The sequence below is a fragment of the Arachis ipaensis genome, chromosome B03 (assembly GCF_000816755.2).
Source record: "Arachis ipaensis cultivar K30076 chromosome B03, Araip1.1, whole genome shotgun sequence".
Taxonomy (NCBI): Eukaryota; Viridiplantae; Streptophyta; class Magnoliopsida; order Fabales; family Fabaceae; genus Arachis; species Arachis ipaensis.
The window spans coordinates 27,968,677-27,986,453 of NC_029787.2; the positions used below are offsets into that span (position 1 = coordinate 27,968,677).

The 17,777-nt window shown below is 35.7% G+C and overlaps 3 protein-coding genes across 3 annotated transcripts; all 3 read left to right on the plus strand.

Annotated features, from left to right (window-relative positions):
• LOC107630103 lies at positions 3,587-5,176 on the plus strand. Its single transcript, XM_016333144.2, has 2 exons — positions 3,587-3,964; positions 4,700-5,176. Exons 1-2 carry the CDS (start codon positions 3,788-3,790, stop codon positions 4,874-4,876), a joined length of 354 nt encoding a protein of 117 aa, XP_016188630.1. The 5' UTR covers positions 3,587-3,787; the 3' UTR covers positions 4,877-5,176.
• LOC107632801 lies at positions 9,256-10,325 on the plus strand. The gene is made up of 2 exons (XM_016336452.1): positions 9,256-9,384; positions 9,669-10,325. The coding sequence occupies exons 1-2, from the start codon at positions 9,256-9,258 to the stop codon at positions 10,323-10,325; spliced, it is 786 nt and encodes a 261-aa protein (XP_016191938.1).
• On the plus strand, positions 10,593-11,888 carry LOC107632800. The gene is made up of 3 exons (XM_016336451.1): positions 10,593-11,355; positions 11,431-11,552; positions 11,673-11,888. Exons 1-3 carry the CDS (start codon positions 10,593-10,595, stop codon positions 11,886-11,888), a joined length of 1,101 nt encoding a protein of 366 aa, XP_016191937.1.

A 17,777-nucleotide genomic window follows, 5' to 3' on the forward strand; every position in this document is an offset into this window, starting at 1 on the left:
CTCCATAACTAGGGCATACGAATGGACATGTATTGTTATTTGCTTTTTGTGATATATAACTCGGTTCATTGTAGTTGGTGATTTACATTCACTTGATTGTTAAGTGTTCACTTGAGTTCATTTGCATACAGAAATATTTTAGAGTTGGTGATTTACGAATGGAAATATGTTTATCACGTTTTATTCAAACATGAAAGGAGTTCGGTTCATTGGAGTTGGTGATTTAGATTCACTTGATTGTTAAGTGTTCAGTTGAGTTCTTTTGCATGCAGAAATATTTTTCTTGCTGATTGAATGTTTATCATGTTTTATTCAAATATGAATGGAGTTTGGTTCATTGGAGCTGGTGATTTACATTCACTTGATTGTTAAGTGTTCAGTTGAGTTCTTTACTTCTTTTGCATGCAGAAATATTTTTCTTGCTGATTGAATGTTTATCACGTTTTATTCAAACATGAAAGGAGTTCGGTTCATTGGAGTGGTGATTTAGATTCACTTGATTGTTAAGTGTTCCCTTGAGTTCATTTGCATGCAAAAAATATTTTTTTTACTGATTGAATATTTATCATGTTTTATTCAATCACTTCTTATGCTTGATTTTATTTTTTATATCCTTTTCAAGGATTAATAATATCCCAAATGAGGGTTTATGCTGGGGTAGAACCCTTGATGGAGGACGAAGAGGGAGTTGAAGCAGAATATATCAGGCTCAGCGGTCAACGAACAAAATTAACAAAATAAGAAACCAAGTAATTCAGGCATCTGAAGCCATAAGACTCTCCAAGTTATCTGCTGCCCTCTCAAGCCCTTTTTGTAAATTCACATCTGGCGATATAGATAGTAAATAGGTTGTAGTTTCTTTAACTCGTTGTAATTAACACTAATTTGTTTAACTTATTTAAAAAAGCAAACACTTCTTCTTTAATATATATATATATATTAATGTAAATGTTAATAGAAATGTAATGTTAATGTATATATGTGAATGTTAATGAAAAATCTAATGTTAATGTATATATTTGTTGGAACTGTCTGGGTTGCTGTTTTATTCTAGGTTCACAGTGAATAGATTCAGGGTATTTATCAAACATCAAGAGTCCCAAAAACAAAAATGAACCAAAATTAATACACTAGATGAACTGAAAAAAGTGTATATAGCACTATTGCAGAAACCTAATTTGAAAAAAATGTTTATATCAGTATTTAGTTTTAGAAACACCTAAACATCAAGAGCCCCTCTCTACTGTATACGATTAGTTGATTCTTAATCTCATCTCCCTTCCGAGTCGTGTTCCTTATTTTGGTAGAAAAACTGGCAAGTTTAAAATAATCTTTGTAAAATTTTCCAACTTCTTCTAGTGTCTTGAAAATCATACCAACCTTTGGGACAAATTGTTCATCCACAACACACCTGGTCTACATAATGAACCGAACACATTATTAAAACGAAATCATTGTATAGTACTAAATGAACGGAACATTGTCCATTACATAAATTCAAATTCGAAAAACTGTCTGCATAATGAACCGAACACATTATTAAAACGAAACTATTGTATAGTACTAAATGAACGGAACATTGTTCATTACATAAATTCAAATTCGAACAACTGTCTGCATGATGAACCGAACACATTATTAAAGCAAAACATTGTATAGTACTAAATGAACGGAATATTATCCATTATATAAATTCAAATTCAAACAACTGTCTGCATAATGAACTGAACATGTTATTAAAGTGAAACCATTGTATATTACTAAATGAACGGAATATTATCCATTATATAAATTCAAATTCGAACATTGTATATATATAATTAGAATAAATTACCATTTGTACCCATAAAAGATGAAAACATTGATATATGTACCCACACTAGATCGAAACTAAACTTGTACCCATGCAAGATGCCCTCCATGTGACAAAAGTACCCTACGTGGCACTCCAACCCTCTAAAGACAGGATACTTTTGTCACACGAAAGGCATCTTGCGTGGGTACAAGTTTAGTTTCGATTTAGTATGGGTATATATGTCAGCGTTTTCATCTTTTATGGGTACAAATAGTCATTTATTCATATAATTAAATTTGAATTACCTGCATCTAGAATTCAGAGATTGCATTCCATTCAATTGAATTCAGTTCAATCCAAATCAAAACACCTACATCTAGAATTTATCAATTTCATTCAATTCAATTCAATAATAAAAACCTTGTTCGCTTGATTCGATTAAGAAGAATAATCCAAATCGCTCTCATTCAACTTATTTGAAGTTGAATCATTCATTGTTTTGATAGCCTATTGAAATCTGAAAATGAAGAAGATAAATCCACATCGAAGAAAAAAACGAAAAAGAATAGGGAGAAGAATAACGAGCAGCAGAGAAGAAAAAAAAGAAGAACGACGAGCAGTAGAGCAGATCCGAAAATTGCAATCGGATCGTTAACGTTAAAGAATGTTTACGTTGAAGAAGAAGCTTTATGTAATTCTGTTACGTTAATAGGAGGGGGAGGGGATGCGCGTGTATTTCACATAACTTGGGGGAGGGAGCGCGTTAACAAAAAAGTGTTTGAATGACTTGGTTAGGTCGAGTTAAATCTCAATTTGACCCCTGAAATTTGGCCTGATGCTCAAAATGACCCTCACAATTTTATTGGTCTCAATTAGAACCCCCAAATTTGCATCGTAGCTCCGGCTTGCTCTTGCGATCATCTCCGTCACCGGAATACTGATCTGGTGCAATTACATGACATGATGGACACTACTTAAACGACGACATATTGGTTTTGCGCCCAAACTCTTTGAAAACCATGTCATTTCAATTTTTTGTGGGTTAAAACTTTCTTTCTTCTCACTATGACGATCATAAGTTGCAAAACATAAAAAAAACTCTTACCCTTCTTCTTCTTCCTCGTTCTCCCTAATGCGTTGCTGTGAAATCCAAAGGAGCTCTTTGTAACCATTCTGAAAATTTATGCGAACTTTGAGGTTTTGGCAAGAGTGAAAAACCACAAGCACAAACATTTTAAATCTATGTGAACAATAAATGTTTGTGCTTGTGGTTTCTTCACTCTTGCCAAAACCCTAAGTTTGCATAAATTTTCAGAATGGCTACAAGGAGCTCCTTTAAATTTCACAACAACGTATCAGGGAGAACGAGGAAGAAGAAGTGTAAAGGTTTTTTTTTAATGTTTTGCAATTTATGATCGTCGTAATGGGAATAAAGAGAATTTTAACCCACAAAAAACTGAAATGACGTAGTCTCCAAAAAGTTTTGGCGCGAAATCAATACGTCGTCATTTAAGTAGTGTCCACCGTATTATGTAATTGTGTCAGATCAGCATTTCAGTAACGGAAATGATTGCAGAGACAAACTAGAGTTACGATTGCAAATTTGGGATTTTAATTGGAGCCAAATTGTGGGATTATTTTAAACATCAGATCAAATTTTAAAGATTAAACTGAGATTTAACTTGATTAGGTTTTTTACATAAATATAAAACATTATTATTTTTCTTTATATAAGACTGATTCTATTAGTTTAACTGATTACTTATCCGTTGAATTAATAAATCAATGAACTAATAATAACTCGAGTGAGAGTTAAAATAATATGCGTACCGTGGAATGCACAAATATAAGCACTTGCCACTTGGTCACCGCCTTCGCTGTTGTTGCCCAAGCAAAAGCCCACTCCATCAGTCGTAAGTCGTAACCCCTCTCCAACGCGCAAACTCCCTTTTTCCTAAAAACTAACCAACCGTCTCAAGTGACGAGACGCCAATGGCGTGGAGATGGATCGTTCGAAGGACTCGCGAATCAAAACCCTTCTTCCTAGCCTTTGCCACCGTATGCGGCGTCGTTCCGGGCGTCATCGGCTACGGCGTCATGCAGGCAACCAACACCCGTAACGAACAGCTCGAATCCCACCTTCGCAGAAGTGCTCGCCCTGAATCACTGGCAAGTCCTTCTCTACCTTCACCTTTTCCCTTTATTTCTCTCCAAACTGCTTCACAACGAGCCTCTAATTTGATTCCCTAACCTAACCTACATTATATGATATGGTCAATTTGCTGAAATGAAAACAAAATTATTCATTTCAGTATTTTTGTTGTAATTCACCTCTCGATCCCTGTTTCAAAGTCTTTGATTTGGGCAGCACCACTCAACAGGGATTTCCATTTTACTTTTAGAAGTTTACAGGAGAACCAATGTTAAATGTGCTTCTTTATTAGCAGATATGGCAATCTACTAGTAAAGTTCCTATTTTGTTTATTGAAGCTTATATGTGGATTAATTGGTTCGATGAATCCCTTTAAGGCTATCTTTCTTATATGAGTTGGAATCATCTATTTATAAAACGACTGCCCCGGTGCACAAGCATACTATTCCGGAAAATTGGTGAAGGAGTAAGATTGGAAAAACAAATAGTTAAGCATAACTGCATCAAATATGCGGAACTTGCAGGAATCACTGCCAGTTATCGGTTAATGTTATATTGGTCCGGGACAGCATTGTTTGGCTATACATTCAGCTATATATTTATCTGTTTCTTGAAATGTGTCATCTCTTTATTTGCTTTATGAAAACAAGATCTCGTATTTTTTTTCCTGCAATGTGGCACAATTTTCAGTTATCTCTTCAGTTTTCTATGTGTGTTATTATTGATGCTGGGTTTTCTGTACTTCGGATCAGATGATGGGACAAGTAAATAAAGAGAGACTGGCAGAATACCTTGGAGAGCTACAGCGGAAGGAGAACACGAATGATCGTTATGTTGCTGCTCTAAGAGGGGAGACTTTAACCAGAAAACCTTATGTGAGGATTCAACCGGTACCAGAGAAAACTGACACCGGCTCCAGCAAGGATTAGCGGAAGTAGATAAGTGTTTTATTGCAAGATATTGCAAATACTTTGAGTTATCTGTACATTATGTAGAACTTGGAAGAAAGGCTTCAAATATTTATTATGTACCTGATGCTGTTCTGCTCTAGTTTTCTCTGGTTTTGTCCTTGGATTTGTTTGTTTAAGCAATAAACCAAAGCAGATGTTGTTAGATGGGAATGAGTGCCCAGGGTTCTCTGCAAACAATATATTAGTTAGGTTCAGGCTAGTGATTTTATGAAATTCTTCTACTATTCTCTTTGAGCGTAATACAATCTTTTTTCAGTCGTCTGGATCATTTTGCCTTTTACTGCCTGCAACACCGCACGTGACTTTTAGACATGTTATAATGTTAGTTAGATATTTGGGAATAGTTACTAGTTCGTTACATTACCATCCTATATAAGGGTGCACTCGTATATTGAACCTTTTCCGCCATTTAGTGAAATTTCTGTTTCCTTAATCACCTAATTCTCAACATGGTATCACAAATGTTCCATCCTCCTTGAAGCTTCTATTTTTCCGCACCTTTCTGGGTTCTTGATGAACTCATTTATTTTACCATTTTCATTCAACTTTCTTGGATTTTCTTTCCTTACAAACACATTTCCAAAAATCTATTACACCTCTTTCCTATTGTCCATCAATATTTTGATGAGCTGAGGTTTGATTTGACATTCTCTTGTTTTGGGGCGGGTCTCTTTGCCATTAGATCTGCTTCTCTCCACATCTTCCAATGTGTTTGATTGCCGTTCTCCTTTTTAGTTCAACCCTTTCACCATGACTTATCTGGTTTGTTTCTCCTTCCAATGCTGTTTCTGTCTTTGCTCACAGAGGAATGACTTTCATTAAATTTTAAATTTAGCTTTTGCAGTGTTTAATTGCTTTGTTTATATTGTGCTTTGGTTTGGTGATAATTAGGGTTTGAAGTTAGAACTTTTCATCTTGTCCATAGTGTTTTTACTTGGCAGCATTGTATGATTTTTTGGTCATATGTATAGCCATTAAAATTGAATAGGTAAAACAGAGGCTTGTGTAAGAACCATGAATCGTGTATAGCATTAAGATGTGCAGTCAGACTATCTTGATCATTGCTGCTGCTATCTTTTGATTAATATTCTTGGTGCTCATAAATTTTCTGCATTAACTATGCGCCCCTAATCATGGAGTTTGGGGGAAGTTATGCGAAATTGGTGATCTAGAATCATGTAAAGCCATGTCTTTATATATGTGTGTTGACTTTGAACTTGTGACTCTATGATCTTGTTTAGGTTGTGGCAACGTCTATCACCATCTTTTTCAGGCTTGGTGATCCTCCAATTATCTAAAATTAAAGCTGTAAGATTGTGTAAGCACTACAATCAAATGAATTTTTTGTCATGCGTATTGTGGACCACACTTAATTTAACTAGTTGTATAAATTGGTTAGTTAATAATTAGTTGACGATGAAATCAGGTTAGTTTGTTAGTTCTGTTTTAGCATACCAATTAGTTGTTTGCCAACGGGTACAGCTCTGATATATGTATATACATTCCCAATTGTTATTGGAAAAGCAAGTAACACATTCTCTTTTCACAAGTTTTAGTCTCAATTTGGTTCAGAAGAAATTTTCCATTCCCGTTTCTGCAACTTTCCCTCAAAAGCAAACTTTATGGGGAAAAAAAATGTTCTCTCTCTTCAATTTCCCCTACCGTTCGTTCTCTTCCCTTTGCTCCATGTCCACCTCTTCCGGTGCAATCCTTCTTATGGGAACTCGTCAACTCAGTTGCAACGCTTGCCTCGCCAATTCTTGAGGCTTAGGTGCTCCAGTCCAGTGATTATCTAGGGCTTGTGCTAGTCTCGTAGCCTCTTCAAGAAGATAACTAAACCTCATGGTGCTAATCCATGCAACTTGTTCTTATGGGAAGGGCAAAATTGGATTTATTGATGGTTCCTTGGTGAAGCCAGATTCGGTTTCTAGATCCGGTGCTTACAGAAACATGGCAATGGACGAACGATATCATCACAATTTGGTTACTGAATTCCATTTCCAAGGATATTGGCATATTGCAGCGAGCATCATCTAGTTCAATTGCATTACTGTTGCAAGATTTGAAGACTCATTTTTCTCAGAGCAGTGCACCTTGAATCCGTGACCTTGAACAAAGGATCTTTAACAATTTCACCGTATTTCACCAAATTGATGTCAACAACGTTTTCTTGAAGGAGATTTATTTGAAGTGTATATGAATATGCTAGCCGACCCCACTTAGTGGGACAAGGCTTTGTTGTTGTTTGTTGTTTGTATATGAATATGCTACTTGGTTACAGGTCTATGTCTTGTGTGCAAGTTGCATAGATTAATTTATAGTTTGAAGCAAGCCTCAAGACAATGATTTTGCGAATTCTCCCCAGCATTTCTCAACAACAACATCAATCAATCAAAGCATGATTACTCTCTCTTCCCATGACACTAGAGAAACTTGTTAGTATATGTGAATAATTCATCCTAGCTAGCTTTTCCAAGGACATGCTGAACAAGGTAAAGAGATTGCTTCAGTTAATTTTTAAATTGAAAATTCTTGGAGACTTCGAATACTTATTGGGATTGGAATTGGCTATATCTTCGGAGGGCATTGCCTTAACTCAAAGCAAATACACTCTGCCTACTGGAAGACACTAATTTTGTTGAAGCTAAACCTACCACTCTTCCAGACAAAGCTAACCTGAGATTGAGTGCATCTACTAGGGATTTGCTTGAGGATCTTGTAAGCTGTAGAAGAATCATTGGAAGCTGATGTATATCATTATTTCACACCTTGATATCACTTACAAAGTATCCACCTTCAGTTAATTCATGTCTCGGCCAACCACTACACACCTTTAGACCTAGCACCATTTATTGAGATACCTTAAAAGGACACCTGGACAGGACTTGTTTTTGCCAAATAAAAAATAAGGCTATGGCCTACGTTAATTCTAATTGGGCAGGGTGCCCTGACGCAAGGAGCAGTGTAACAAGTTATTTTGTATTCATTGGTGATTCCATCATATCATGGAGATCATGGGAGCAGCAAATAGCCTTTAAGTACTTTGTTGAATCTAAGTATCGGGCCATGGCAGCAGTAGCTGCTGAACAGACTTGGCTAAGCGGACTCTTCTTGGATTTTCAGGTCGAGATTTAGTCTTCCATGTTGTTCTGTGACTCCCAATCCATCCTCCACATTGCGTCTAATCCAAAATTCCATGAATGTAGGGGCGGAAAAAGTTCAGGCGACTTGCTAGGAAGCCTCTAGTCTAGCTTGTGTTTGGCCTGGTATGACAGAAAGTAGGTTTAGATCCAATCTATTTTAGGGTGTGTTTGGGGATCACGTTGAGGAATAAAAAAGCACGTTTGAGCGTCTTGAACGCTCCAATATCATGTTTGGCAACTTCTTGGAACCCCTAACCCATAAGTGCTTTCACCTCTGAACGTACGTTCACGTGAAGCTAGAAATTCAAGCTTCTGCGTTCATGTTGGGAAAATTAATTACCGTTGGAGGAATTAGGTAAGAAATTTATTCCATATCTACCAACTGTACCCTTCATTTCTTCTATAAAAAGGATGCACATAACCACATCATTTCACAATTAGTTCTCTGTGTATTCTTCGTTCTTCTCTGTATGTTCTTTCTTATAGATTTTTTTTTCCAGATTTATTTTCATCACTGCTAAAGTAAAGATTTTAATTTTTTTATTATTTTTAATTCTTTCTTTCATATTTTGATTTTTATATTTTTTATTGTATTTTTTATTTATATAAATGATACTAAATTAAAGAGTACTAACGACACTAAAATAAATTATAAAATATTTTTTATTTAATATTATAAAATGTATAGTACTCCCTTTTATATTTTTATTTCTTATTGTTTTGTAGTTCATATGAATTTTTTTTATTATTTACTGTTCTTTATGTTTAATATGTAAAGTGTCTTTTTTATTTTTATTTGACTTTGTTCTTTTTTATTTTTTACTTATTTTTATCATTGACTTTTTTTTATATTGTTTTTTCAGTGTTCTAATCCCTCAGCCCTCAGGTATGTTATTACTTTTTTTATGGTATTCTTATTATTTATTGTTCATGTGAATTTTATTTTTTTTCTATTTTATACACTGTGTTTATATCTTATGCGAAGTTTATTTTATTTTTTTATTTGATATAGTTCATATAAATTTTTTTTATCTTTTATTATATTTCTTTTATTCATATGATATATATTATTGATGTAAAAGAATACTAAATTAAAATTTTTATGTTAATACTTAAAATTTAAGAAAAATAATATATATATATATATATATATATATATATATCTAAAATTTATATTTTTTTTCTAATAGAACAATGAGTAACAATGAATCTCTAAAGACAAAAGCAGCATGGAACATGGAGACTACTAAACAATTTATCCAAGCATGTTTAGATCAAGTTGCTAAACAACAACGTAATGGAACCACTCTTACAAAAAAAAAGGTTGGAAAGATGCTTTGTCTCAATTTAATGAAAAAACTGGAAAACAATATGATAAGATTCAATTAAAAAATAAGTGGGACAATCTTAAGAAAGAATGGTCAGCATGGTACAAGCTTTTTGGCAAAGAAACGGGTTTAGGATGGGATTATACTAAACATACCGTTGATGCACCAAATGAATGGTGGGAGAGAAAACAATTGGTACGTAGTAACTTGTTATTAAAGCAAAAATTTTAACTTTAATTTTGATAATAAGTCTTGTGTTGATTAGTTGTACACATGCAGGAAAATCCCTTATATGGAAAATTCAGAAATAAAGGACTTCCTTTTAAAGATGAGTTAACTATATTATTTAAAGATATTATAGCCGATGGTAAATTTGCTTGGGCTCCCTCATCTGGGATGTTACCTAGTGGCATAGAAGAATATGGTGATGGATATCGACCATACTTTGAGGAAGGTCATGTTGATATAGAAGAAGGTTCCGGAGATAGTGAAGAAGGTATAGATGCTAGTTTGGGAGTTAATTCTGAATTTCAACACATAAATCTTAGCTCTTCTCAAGAAAATAATAGTCAAAAGAGTACCGGAAAAAGAAAGAGAGATGTGGTTTGTGAAACAACAAAACAGAAAAAAAATTTTAAAGTCCCTGCCTCAAAGCAAATTGCGAATGCAATAAGTAGAATTGTCTCTGCATCTGAATCACGCTCAACTATTGTGTCCACATTTCTAGTACCCGGTGCATCTATTGGGGAAGTAATGGCTGAGATTCAAAAGATGGAAATGATCACTAGTGATCCTGATTTTCATAGTCGTTGTTGTCAACTAATGATGTTTAAACCTGTTAGAGAAATGTTTGTATCCTTAAAAGGATATGAGCAAAGATTGTTGGATTGGCTCAAACATGCCGCATATAATCCACTACCATTCATGCAAAATTAATATTTTTTTTTTGTGATTTTTATGCAAAACTAGTTAAGTTATTATTGTACTTCATTTTAATTTATCCATGAATTTTTTGTTATGCTAGGATAAGATAATAGAAAAATTTGTGTGTTGCTTATTTAGTTATTTATCATTTTATATAATATTTGTGGTACTTAATTATTATTTTTATTATATATAATTTATTTCTTAGCTTGGTTTTGATAAGAATTTATTTATATTCTTATGTAGGACTTAATTTTTGTTAATTAATTTGGAATGAACATGGAGTATTTGTTTGAAGAGTATGAAAAAGAACAACATGAAGAATCAAAATTACTTTCCATTATAGAAGAAGAAACAGATGAAATTGAAAATGTTTCTGCATTAATTAGTCAATATACAGTCAATTATCTGTGCAAAAAACCATGCAGAACTAGTGAACAAACAGGTTATTTATGGGTGCAAGAAATTTTATGTGGCCATGGCATTCGTTGTTATGAAATGTTTCGGATGGAAAAACATGTTTTCTTTCAATTTTGTGATGAACTAGTTGAACAAGGATTAAAATCTACAAGACAAATGGGAGTTCAGGAAATGGTTGCAATGTTCTTAAATACGGTTGGTCATGGAGTGGGTAATAGGATGATACAAGAAAGGTTTCAACATTTTGGAGAGACAGTTAGTAGACATTTTCATGAGGTATTGGTTGCTTGCTTGAGATTATCTATTAAATATATTAAGCCATCGGATCCTGAGTTTCAGAATGTTCATGGCAAAATTAAAAATGACCAACGATATTGGCCATTTTTTAAAAATGCTATAGGAGCAATTGATGGTACTCATATCCCATGTGTGGTTAGCCCAAGTGATCAACCCAAATTTATTGGAAGAAAAGGATATCCAACACAAAATATAATGGCTATATGTGATTGGGACATGTGCTTTATTTTTGCTTTACCTGGATGGGAAGGCACTGCGCATGATACTCGTGTATTTGATAATGCTATTACAACTCCTACCATGAATTTTCCGCATCCTCCTCCAGGTTAATTTTTATCATTTTCTTACAAATAAACTATATTTACTTGGTTATCATGTAACTATTTTTTTTCTTCATTAGGTAAATATTATTTGGTAGATGCCGGTTATCCAACACCGAAAGGATATATTGGTCCATATAAATGTGAGCGCTATCATCTTGCAGATTTTAGGCGTTCTTCTGGATTTACAAATCATAATGAAGTATTTAATTATTATCACTCAAGCTTAAGATGCACAATAGAAATGACTTTTGGAGTGTGAAAAAATAGATTTGCTATCTTGCGACACATGCCCAAGTTCAAAATTGAAACTCAAGTGCAGATAGTGTGTGCAACAATGGCTATTCATAATTTTATTAGAAGACATTCTGAAACCGATATGGAGTTTAATCAATATGAACATGCAAACATTCTTGATGGAGAAGATAATAGTTATGTTGGTGAAAGTTCAGATCAAACTCTAACCATTAGCTCTTCTGCAGAAATGGACCGTGTTCGAGATTCGATTAGGGATCAAATTATTAATCACATGCAGTAGAAATAATAGTGTTCTTATGTACTAATTTTGTATAAGATATTATTTTTTATGTATTTCATTAGTGTTTTATATTTTAATTTAATATTTATTAGTGTTTTATGTATTAAAATATATTTTGTCAATTTTTATATGTTACTTTAATTTAATAAGTAAATATTAACTTTATTATAAAATGAATTAATAAGATTTATTCAAATATTTAAAGTAAAATAAAAGAATAATATAAAAAATTATTTTAATTGATGTCTATTTTAGTAATTTTTCATCTAAAAGTGATTTTGAGTAGTATAATCCAAACAACATTTACTTTACTATAATCCATTTTGACATAAAGATTGCCAAACATAAATCACTTTAACACAAACTTACTTTTCATCAAAATCAAGTTTGCAAAATCAATTCTATGCAAACTCCCGTTTGCAAACTGTAATCCAAACACACATTAAAAGCTTAAATTCTTTAATAGGTCGGATCTAGACTTACGGAATAACTTTTTTTTTACCAAAGATAGGAGACTCGAACCCGCAACCTCTTAAATGAGTATAGGGGGACTATGCCATTTGAGCTATAACTTATTGGCGACTTACGGAATAACTTGTTTGGCCTGTTAGGGCAGCTTGAATCTGTAAATATATATGTAATGAGATTTTGAACTAGTATCCTTTATGATATTTAAATATTTTTATCCACTAGGCTCTTGTCTTTTTAATTTACATATATACATTTTTATATTTTAATTATGTAATATCTTTGCTTTTTCTTCATTTTTTATTTATTTTGTTATTTTTTATTTTTTAAAATTATCAGATCTTTTAATAGGTTTTACTATTTTAGGCTCCATACTAGATTTCATAATAGGCGGTTAGACTTAATACATGGTGAATAGCCAATAGCAAGTTTAGGACAGTAAATTTTATTGTAGGCCTTATATGTTTTCACCCCTACATTAAGAAACCAAAGACATTGGGATTGATTGCCATTTTATTTGTGAAAATGTAGTGGCAGGATTCATCAAGCTCATTCATGTTGATTATTAGAATCCATCACTAATTGATGTATTCACTAAACCGTTGACTTTAGCTCAATTTAGCAGCTTGGTTTCAAGCTTGGCATGTTCAATATATACCTGCCAATTTGAGTAGGAATATTGTGGACCACATTTAATTTAACTAGTTGTATAAATTGGTTAGTTAATAATTAGTTGATGATGTAGTCAGGTTAGTTAATTTGTTAGTTCTGTTTTAGCATTACAATTAGTTGTATGCCAGCTAGCACAACTCATGAATGTATATATATTCCTAACTATAATTGGAAAAGCAAGTAATGAATCATTCTCTTTTCACGAGTAATTTCTCTTTAAGACATGAACTTTATATGTTTTCTCTCTTTGCTGGACTCCAGTTTCAGTTAAATTTACGTTTCTTGTGTAGGAAGTTAGGAACCTCAAAAAATAACGATAGGGTGTAGAATGTTAATTGCAAAACGTGGAATCTGATATTGGTTTTTACATTTTTATTTTTGTGGGTCACATCAGTTGTAGAAAACAATTCTTGTACTTTGTTGTGCTCTCGTAAGGACTAAAATTCTGCGTTATCGTGGTCATTGTATTAGATTTGCACTTGATTACTCTTCAATACCTGCCAGTATTTTTTTATTGTGAGTAAATAGTTATTTTGGTACTTGAAAAATTTAGTTTTTGACAAAATGTACCTCAACATTTGTTTCTGATAAAATGACCCCTAAAATATATATATTGTCTGGTAAAGTGACCAAAACATTTAATCAATAGTTTATTTTAGAAATAAAGATGCAATTGGAAAAACTTGATAGCTGTTACGATGGGTAACTAGAGATTAATGGGTTGGATGGCGTTGGTTGGCCCAATCGTCTGAGGGAGGAAGCCTTTGAAAGGGTCTGTGTCTCGGGGGCCTCCGTCCGACTTGCGAGTATGAATGAATGGGGGGTGGTACCTGCAAGGACACTCCGATGCCTAAGTCAGCAAGGGTATCAGCAGGTTTAGAATGTATTGGAACTTAGAGATACCTGAGAAGTGTCAGTGTATTTATAGTGGTGAACCAATAACCACCGTTGGAGTAGTGCCACTTTTCTAGGGTGTTAACCGTCCCTTTATCTTAGGGAAGTTAAGATATGGCTCGTGGAAGAAGTTAGAGAGATTCTAGGGGCAGTTACTCATTCAAATGAGTGCTTATCTGCCAGCTAACCCTCGTTCCCGACTTCCTTAGAGCAAGTCGTGGCGCGAACCGACTTTGTAGCAGCTGTTTTGGTGCTGGGTGAGGCTCAACTCTTTGGGTTGGGCCTTTTTACTTGGACCCTGGGCCTTAATCGTTGGGCCAGGGTATGAACAGTGCCCCTACTCGAGCCCAATTTCTCTTTAAGATTTGGGTTCGAGTATACTACTCGGGGTTGTAACCGACTTGTTGGAGGACCGACGTGATGTTCTGAAACCGACGTGTCTTTTCGTGACCTTTTGGTTCTGACAGTTACGTCTAATCAAGTGTCGTGTCCGTTAGGGATGTGCGTAGGGATTGATGGTCTTGGTAACGGTGCATTTTCATTAATGACTGTCCCGTTTTTACCATTGTGCCCCTAACGTACTTATAAATACTTTCCCTCTCTTTCATTGTTTTGTTTCTGCAATTTTTCAAATTCCTCCTTCATTCATTCGTGCTGCGTTCTTGTATCTTCGAAGGCTTTCGTTTCCTCCAACCCTTATTTCAGATAAAGGTTAGTTCTTTTTGTAACATGCTTTTCTGTTTGCATGCCTTTATTTTTTAGATAGGTTGGTTTGTAGACTTTAGTTCCGTATTCCCTCCCTTTAGAGACCGTGTTTTTGATTTTCCTTTTCTTTTTCCCTTGTAGGTTTTTGTTACCTTTTTAAGAAAAAGAAATGGCTTCCGTAGACGTTCTTTCTCAGTGGGTTGATGTCACGGTCCTAGGAGAGGAACCCTCAGTCGATACTGAGTTTATCACCAACCTTCGTACTCACCACCGAATTTGTACTTCTGAGGAGGATGAGCCGAAGTATGAGTTGGTGGTCCCGGGTCCTGAAGACCGGGTTTGCTTTGGGAGGGTTAATGAGGTGGCCCCTCATTTTTTCTTTATGTATGAGTGTATGATCACCCGTTTAGGTGTTTTTCTTCCTTTTTCAGACTTTGAGATGTCAGTTTTGCATCACTGTCGAGTTGCTCCTACCCAACTTCACCCCAACTCTTGGAGTTTTTTGAAAATTTATCAATTTATTAGCCAGGCTTTGGAGTTTCCGACCTCTTTGAAGATTTTTTTCTATCTCTTTCACATGACCAAACCCTTCAGTGGGTTGAACAATAAGTAACAGTAGGTATCTTTCCGGGCCATACAGGGTCGGAGAGTTTTTACCCTTTTTGACGAATCCTTCCATGATTTTAAAAATTACTTTTTCAAAGTTCAAGCTCTAGAGGGTCACCACCCCTTTTTTCTGGATGATAATTCTTCTCCCCGCTTCCCTTTGTACTGGCTAGAGGCCTCCCCCTGCGAGAAATATGGTCTGGATGACCTGGATGAGGTAGAAGCGGCCATTGTGGGGTTCCTCCGAGAAGTATGGGGGAGGGCCCCATACTTAGACACTAAAAAGTTTCTCCAGGGGTCTCCGACCTTTGTCTAGGCACAGCTAGGTAGCTTTTATTTGTTTGTTAGATTACCGACTTGTCTGATTGACCTTTCCGACTTGTCTTAATTTATTATCTATTGTTTTTCCAGAGATGACGAAGACAAACGCTCAGGAGTCTTACCAGAGAGTCCAGGAGGCTAAAGCAAGGTCTCGCGCCAGGACTGGTGGTGCCAGGGCGGTTATCTCTCCTCCTCCTCCTCCTCGGAACGTTGGGACTCCCTCTCAGCCTATTGTGATCTCTTCTTCAGCTTTCTCTCAGCTGCCCCCCTCCGCCCGATCTTCTCCTGAGCCAGAGAAGAAGAAGCGCAAGACTTTAGAGTCTAGCTCTTCTGGTGAGGTTAAGGCGGATGTTCTTGCATTCGTCCGAAAGAACATCTATCCCCATGCTCGTATAAGCATGGATGATGTTTCTGTTCGGCGCCACCTTACCACTCTGGTTGAGGGGAGCCTCAAGGCGGCGGGGGTTTATGGCAAACTCTTAGATATTTTTGAGAAGGCTCCTCTCAGCTCTTTAGGGATGACCTCGAGGGTCGAGGAGCTGGAAGGAAGGCTTCTTTTATATCAAGAGCAGGAGAGGGAGTTGAAGGAGGAAGTCTCCAAGTTGAAGGAGGAGAGGGATAGCCTCCGAAAAAAGGAGAGGATGTTGCAAGCCCAATGCAACATGGAGGTGAGCTTGAGGAAGACAGCACAGGACAACTACCAAAGTTTATTTAACGATCTTGTGTCTGTGAAAAATAAGCTGCTGAATTCTCAGAGGGCCTATACCGAGTTGGAGGACTTTATTGCTGATGGTGCTGAGGAGGCTTGGAGGATCTTTAGGGAGCAGGTCGGAGTCATTGCTCCTGGCCTGGATCTTTTCCCTTTAGATCCTGATAAAGTTGTCATTGATGGTGCCATTGTGGATCCCCCTGTCCCCGAGATTATTTCCGAGTCAGAATTGAAGACTCAGGGGCAGAGAATTATAGAGTCCCCTCCTCGCTCTAAGGACGCTCCGAGTTCTTCTACAGTTCCTCCGACTTCCTCTTCATCTCCTATGGATGCCTCTCTTCCCGGTCCTGGTGGTGCTTCTCCTGCCTCTGGTGGTGGTGATCTGTCTACTCCTCTTGCAAAAAAGTGATTTGTTGGCTATTTGGGGGCCTGGCCTGTGGGTCCCCTCTTTTTTAAACTCTTTATTTGTTTTTGTTAGTGTTTGAACAATTTTTTGGCCTTTTAAGGCCGTAAACAAAACACTTTATAATGCCCTTTTTAATAAGGGTTTAAGTTAAGAAATAAGTACCCCTTTTTTGGATAAGGGTTTAAGTTACCTTATGCGTGCATGCTTTTCTGATTGCGATTTTTTCGAATTCCCCTTGATCTTTTCTGAAAAAACCTTTTCTTTGGCTTGTCTGCTTTTCTGACCCTTTTTGTTTTAAGGGTCTTTAGGACAGCCTTTTAATCCTTTTCTTGGGTTTTTTCCTATCTCTCTTTTTTTATTCCTAGTACTCATTTTCGTTTCATTGAGCTTTTATGACTTAGGCTACTTTCGTGATTCATTTTTGTTTTACTCGGTTTCCCATTCCGACTTATGAGTCGGGATATTTCCGAGTTTATCATGATCAACTTATATAACCTCTTTACACCGACTTGTACCTCGTCGTTTTATCCTGACGACCATCTAGGTCGGTTCATGGAACTTTCACGTTTTGTCGAGCTTAAGTCGGTGCGTTTCGTCGAAAAGAAGAGAAAACAACAAAAGAGAATTTATAAGAGATATTTGTAAGATGGAAAAAAGATCTTTATTAATTGGGGAGGTACTTCATTGCTACTAAGGGTTTTTGACAATCTATTTCCCTTAGCCCCTACTATGATGCCTCGTTAAAAACCATTCTCCAGAAAAAACCCTTTGATTTTGGGAAAAAATCATGAAGTTGGGAAAAGAGTACATCAGGGAGTAGAGTTCGCTTTTAGCTGTAGTACCTTTTCATATTACAAGCATGCCATGACCTTGGTAACTCGGTTCCGTTCAGGTCGGTTACTTTATAATAACCTTTTCCTAAGACTTCATTGATCTTGTATGGTCCCTTCCAATTTGCAGCGAGTTTTTCTTCCCCTGATTTGTTGACTCCAATGTCGTTTCTGATCAATACCAAGTCGTTCGGGGCGAATGCTCTTCGAATAACTTTTTTGTTGTATCTTGTAGCCATCCTTTGTTTCAACGCTGCTTCTCTTATATGAGCTTCTTC

Coding starts and splice junctions, on each gene's coding strand:
- LOC107630103 (XM_016333144.2), top strand. CDS start 3,788: ATGGCGTGGAGATGGATCGTTCGAAGGACTCGCGAATCAAAACCCTTC. Junction 3,965..4,699: donor GTGCTCGCCCTGAATCACTG/GCAAGTCCTTCT, acceptor ACTTCGGATCAG/ATGATGGGACAAGTAAATAA.
- LOC107632800 (XM_016336451.1), top strand. CDS start 10,593: ATGGAGTATTTGTTTGAAGAGTATGAAAAAGAACAACATGAAGAATCA. Junction 11,356..11,430: donor TTTTCCGCATCCTCCTCCAG/GTTAATTTTTAT, acceptor TTTCTTCATTAG/GTAAATATTATTTGGTAGAT. Junction 11,553..11,672: donor GATTTACAAATCATAATGAA/GTATTTAATTAT, acceptor ACTCAAGTGCAG/ATAGTGTGTGCAACAATGGC.
- LOC107632801 (XM_016336452.1), top strand. CDS start 9,256: ATGAGTAACAATGAATCTCTAAAGACAAAAGCAGCATGGAACATGGAG. Junction 9,385..9,668: donor CCACTCTTACAAAAAAAAAG/GTTGGAAAGATG, acceptor GTACACATGCAG/GAAAATCCCTTATATGGAAA.